At 34.9% G+C, this 6,315-nt stretch overlaps 1 protein-coding gene across 1 annotated transcript; it reads right to left on the reverse strand.

Annotated features, from left to right (window-relative positions):
- Positions 1 to 311: 311 nt before the first annotated feature.
- Positions 312 to 3,515, reverse strand: LOC9322945 (CBS domain-containing protein CBSX6). Its single transcript, XM_021035475.1, has 2 exons — positions 2,800 to 3,515; positions 312 to 1,512 (listed from the first exon to the last, which is right to left on the reverse strand). Exons 1-2 carry the CDS (start codon positions 3,147 to 3,149, stop codon positions 588 to 590), a joined length of 1,275 nt encoding a protein of 424 aa, XP_020891134.1. The 5' UTR covers positions 3,150 to 3,515; the 3' UTR covers positions 312 to 587.
- Positions 3,516 to 6,315: the final 2,800 nt, after the last annotated feature.

Below are 6,315 nucleotides of genomic sequence, written 5' to 3' on the forward strand. Positions count from 1 at the left end.
GACCGTTCCTTTGACTCCTGGGTCCAATGGACTTCATTCTTTATGGGCCATTATCTTGTCTACGTGGCAATCTTTGGTTGGTCTCGTACTTCTGGTGCGGGATCCGACACCAACATTATATAGATACAAGGAGCCTCCTCCAACTTACCTTGTTTGGATTCAATAGCAACATCTCGTTTATGTCTCATCTTTCAATATGTTCAATATTTTGTTGCCTTTGTTTTATACGTTTTAGAACGTTAAGGAGCCTATTTTCAAACCTATATACACTCAGTTTCGTCCTCATTGTAGAACACACAATTTACCATGAATCAATAAACTTTTCTTAAAAAAATTGATTTAATTTTGCTTTATAGAGTCTGACACTAGACTCAATAGTACACAAATTGACTGAATACCCAAGAATATAAAATCCTTCTATCCTTAGACGTCTCAAAAGTAACTTTTCCAGAGGACACAAAAGATGATTTAACTTTGCTTACCCAATAGTACACAAATTGACTAAACACCCAAAAATATTATCCTTATATCTTGAGAACGTCTCACAGGATAACAGACAGAGAAATGTGATCGTTTTGATTGTAGTCTTAGCTTTGATTTTCATTGCCAAAACCTTCATAAGACCGATGCGAAGGAACGAAAGCAGAAGGTTGTTTAGTTACAGCAGTCAAGATTTCTCCATAGCCCACAACTCCAACAAGAACATCATCTGAATCAGCCTCTGTAACCCAAACATGTGTGGCTCTGTGAGACAGCATTTGAGCCATAACCGCAGCTAATGAGCTCGATGTTTTGCAAGTTAACGGTGCACTTCTTCCTCTGTACATGCTCCTACCAATGCTCAACCTTGTCGGGCTTGTTGGATTAAAACCGATGCTCCTGCTGCTGAATTTCTTGGCCTTTGTTGTTCCGTTCTGTTCTCCTCCTGGAAATGAAGTTTGGAGGAAGTCGCTGAATGATCTTGATGACATGTTGTCCTCAACTCCCATCACAAATTGTCCTGCATATAGATTAGCTAGAGCCCAAGCTGCAGCCAGATAATCACATTTCCAGAGCTTTGAAGCTGAGATTTCTCCTATTATCTTGAACTGTTGTTCATTTTCGGTTTGTTCTAACACGGCGATCGCACTGGGGTCACATGGTGGCCTTCGGGTGGCTTCAATGGCTGGAAGATAAGCTTCAATGAAGTTATAGTTTTGATTGATGATTCCAAGAGTAGAGATTGATGTGAGTGGTAAAGGAGCTAATGCTCCAAGGACACCTATAAGGAAGCGGATCACGTCTTCCCTTGACAGACAGCAAAACTTGTCACGGCATGAAGTCATGGACGTAGTAGGCCTGTTGGTGGAATCAGCAGCGAGACCACTGCTACTACTAGAGTTTTCACTGTTCTTCAGCCATTTTCCATTGTAAAGAATGGAGAATCTCTTGCTCATACCTCTCCAAACAACGCTTTTCGGAACCAGAAGTCGTCTAACTCCTTGTTTCATCATCTCCAAAGCATCTATCAACCTTGCATTATATTTGATACAATAAAATCATCATCATAAGAAAAAAATTTATTAAGCAAGAAAATTAATTCCATCAACAGACACAACAAAGGAATTTTTTAATCAACAGTTTTTGGACAAGGGAGCATTTTACTCGACCAACCAAAAAGTTTCTGCATGCTCAAGAAATGTGGCAGAGTCTACTTGGTCAATACGCATGAGCAAGAAAGAACAAAGATGCAGATAAAGGCAGGGAACACTGTATCTAGGATATAAACAGCATTTCATAAGAATCTGTAGAATCTTATTGTAAGAGACTAAAGCAAAGTAAATCCTTTTTATCTACTAAAATGCTTAACATCACAGGATCTAAGACAAAACTCTATTCATGTCATGTTTTTGTATTTTAGATGACATAAAGTTATATCATAGTCAACTACAAAGTTAGTTGCAGATATAAAAGAAGCATTCACTAAGGTTTAAGGGAAGTTTGAGGGAAAGAAGAAGTCAAAAAGTGATTGGAACATTATAAACTATTCTCTTAGATCCTAAACACTGAGCACAAGAAAACATTGTATACTACCAAGGTTGATAATTTGAGGCCCGAGGCCATGAACCTTACTATTTTATCTAATCAAATCAATAAAATATAAAGAAAAGCAGGTCCCACTAGAACATGAAGCATTGAAGCACATGGCCTATATGTAAGAATTTCTCTGATTAGATCCAACCATGTTCTGAGAAATAAATGAAATCAATGATCTAAAAGATTCAGTCAATTATCATATATCATTACACCAAATAAACGACACAAAAAAATAGGGATCTTTGTTAGTTTTGAAGTTGAAACGAGTGACCATCTCTTCTTCTTTTTTCCTATACTGAGGAAGTTCAAGTACCCTTTGGACCCGTAATATCACTCGGCCAGGGACCGGCCTATATCCATCCCGAAGAAGCCGATGCCCCTCCCATGCGAAAATCGAACTACGGGTCCTAGAAAGTACCATCTTTTGAAGGTCCTAAGAAACGCCACTAGCCCAAATCTCATTTAATCAAGTAATCAACTGTGAATTCAACTAAATCCACAGAAACAAGACTCAAAACACTAGAATCAACAAATCACACATCAAATTTCCATTGCCACTTTACTTTAAGCTATGACCCTTTTTACTACAGTCAAGTTCCTACATGATTCCAACTAAAAATCAAACTAGTCTCAGACACAGCAAACAGAATCAAACCAAGAAACAGTAACTCAAAATCAGGTCCTTTATGACCTAAATTGAACTTTTAAGGATAAAGAACTAACCTTGTCCCAGGATCAACTTGTTTAAGTAGAGTATTGTCGGGAGAAACAACCTCAGAGACAGGAATCTTCATAGCTTTCTCTTCTTGCAAACACTCACTCTTAGCCAAAAACGCAACAATATCTAAAGAATTCAAAATCCCAACAAATCTTTGTTGTCTCATCTCACTATTCTCCACAAACCCAGGAAGATTCGGCGTCGATCTCTTCCTCCAAACCGGAATCCCACACTCCGTCGACTCTCCGATGGCTCTAATTGCAGATTCCACCGTCTCTGTTTCGTAGAACTCAACCATCTCTGGCTTTCCTACAGTTAAATCTCCAACTACGTGATACAAGAACACTGACGCCATTAAACTAGATCTGCTTCTAGTTGAAGAAGGAGATTGTTTATAAGATCTGTGAATTGGGGAAAGTTATGAAGGAGCAGAGAGTTATAAAAGAGAGTGAAGAAAGATAAGAAGAAGGTGGAGGCCGGTGATAGGTGATCGGAGAAGGATTAAGAGGAGGAGGAGAGAATTCGCCATTGAAATCCCATGAATTGGTTTCTGAGACTTTGATCAGAGCTTTGTGGTGGATAGAGATTGAGTTTGCGTCTGTCCGTATAATTGTGGAATTAATGAATTTTTTGTTGGAAAAGAAACAAAAAAAAACATAACACGATGAAGCATATGTTGGACGTATCTTATGTGTACTTGGATCTTGATGTAATAAATTGACAAAACAAAAATGGAAAAATATTAGAAAATAAGTAAAAATTGTTTGACCAAGAAAAGAAAAAGAAAATAGGTAACAAATATCTTAACAATAAGAAAAAAGAAATGAAAAAAAGAAGAAGAAATAATTAGGACATACAATAGGTAACAATTATTTGACCCAAAATATATATATATATATATATATATATATATATGTAACAATTTTAGTGAAATTTGTTTTTAAGAGACACGTGTTAGTATGTGTATTATCAATTTTGGGTAATAAATTGAAAACCCAAAACAATGAAAAAAACAAAAGAAAAAATAGGTAAAAATTGTTTGACCAAAAAAGAAAAGAAAATTGATAACAATTTTAGTGAAAAATATCGTAAGAATACACATGTAAAATAGCAAAAAAAAACAAAAAGAAAAAAAATAAAAAAGAAAAGAAGACACATGTTATTATGAATGTGTATTACTATTATCAATTTTGGGTCTTGAAATTATTTGGAAATGGTCCCATAATGGTACAAAATGTCAAATTTCTAAAGACCACAAAATGTGAGCACATGTGTTTTTTCATTGAGACAGAGAAAGCCCTGGGGATGAGACGGGCACATGTTTTCTTTGTCATGTTCATCTATCTACACAAAGAGACCATAATCTTTGATCAAACAAAAGAAAGAAAGAAGAGACAATAATAATTATGTATTTTTAGTAGATAGTGTAAAATTATTTTACTCCAAAGTCACCAACAACCAACAACTTTGCTAGCATATATAGTTGTGGTGTAGTGATATGTGAGACTTGGGAATGTGCTAAAACACTTTTTAGGATTCGAGCCTCCATGAAAACAAAATATCACCTTTTTATCATGTTCATCTACACAGGGAGACCATAAACATTATATATGTATAGTGTAAAATTAGTTTACTGCAAAGTCACCAACACATTACTATATTGTTACCTTCTCACATTTCATATATGTATGTGCTTTTTGTGGCACCCAATTGTAGACCAGCCTATGTTCATCAACAATAGTACCAGTCAATACTTTTACCAACTGCTTAATATTTCCAAGCTTAATATTTCCAAACTCTACCTGTAACATCCCGGTTTCAGGAATGTGGTGGTGCATGCTGAGAGGTTTAGAAGAATTGATTTGGCCACCTATGTCACCAAAGTGCACTTATCTTTTCGGTCAACTGTCTTGAGAGAACTCCACATTTAAAGGTGCTTGAGCTAGAGCAATTTCAAGATGGGTAACCTTCCGAGAAGTGATTGTCAAAACTGTGTGAGTGAGGACAAATCACAGCAAAAGATCATGTGGTGATTTGTAGGATCTATAAACAAGTATTTAAAGCCTCCCAGACATAGCGGACCGACCGTATGGTGGGTCCACGGACCGAGAGAGGACGTGGAGTCCATTAAGAGAGATGGCGATCGGAACGTTACACTACCTAATATGTTAGATAGATTTACATTTAACAAGCAAAAACAAAGGATAAATAGTACAGTGTATTTGTGATATAGTACAATATGTTTCATCTTTTATCGTCAGACACTAACTCGCATGCTCGAATGTGTGATCTAGCGTCAAATGAATTAATCAACAATTATTTCGAAAATTTCTGTTACAGACATCAATAGGAATCTTTCTATTCAGTTTCGAATCATATATAGCGAAAACACATAAAAGAACCGAGGTTTCGATGAGAATGCAACCACTACGATTAGAAAGGGTATTGCGTCCCCGATCTACTTTATTGTTGCATGTATAGCTTTTTAGAACAGAGATTTAACAACGTCTTTTAGGCGAATATCACTAGTATTGGATAAATTGTTAAATTGTGCTGTGTAAAATCTGCTCCATTTTTCTTCCATTACAATAAAGAAAATTTGTGGATTTTGTTCCTAAAAAGATTAGGTCTGTGATGATAGTGTTAGATCGCTTTTCTAAGTATGATATATTTTAAATAATGCCCATTTTTTTTGAATTGGATGTTTAACTATTTTTGTATTTAAAGTAAGTAATATTTTAGGGCTCAAATTGTTATATGAACTTAAAGGTAACATGTGTTAAAAATAAAGAACTTAACAAATTTGAAAAAAAAAATATTAATCAATCTTAGGTCAAGCAGATATTTTACTTATTTTTCATCCGTTTCATATTACTTTCTATTAATTTTAAGAAGAGAATGGAAATATGGCATCAAAAATCTCGTTTTGATCTTAAAATCAAGAAAAACTAGCATTTTAAAACACTTTCACATTTTAATTTAGTTTGGCATTATTTTTGCATATCATCACTACCAAACATTATAGTAAAAATTACATACATACCACAGTTTAATTTATTTCTTTTAACCTAATTAAAAATAATTTTATATCCACCAATGTTTCTTTTTTCTTTTTTTTTTTTTTTTTTTTTTTTTTTAGTACTTAATCATTTATTAAAAATGGGCCCAAGTCCAGATAAGCCATGGACTTTACAAATCGAAAACATTCACAAAATGGAGAAAATGGAAACCCTAGCCGTCAACAGAAAATGAGATCGAACCCTGGTGAATCACCGGAGGCAGAGACCTCGAGCAGAATACTGGCGAACACAATATCCACCAATGTTATTAACCAAATCATAATTATCAAGTCACTATAGCTTGGATGATCCAAATTGGATCACATAACATTTGGCTTAGAAGTCAATCTTCCAAACTGATATTCATGTTTACGATATTGATATAGTAAGTATACAGGGATATAAAAACTCGGAAGTCAATAAATCAAATCGTGGTCGTGGTTTAGATTAAAAAAAAAAATA

Source organism: Arabidopsis lyrata, assembly GCF_000004255.2.
Source record: "Arabidopsis lyrata subsp. lyrata unplaced genomic scaffold ARALYscaffold_2, whole genome shotgun sequence".
Classification (NCBI taxonomy): Eukaryota; Viridiplantae; Streptophyta; class Magnoliopsida; order Brassicales; family Brassicaceae; genus Arabidopsis; species Arabidopsis lyrata.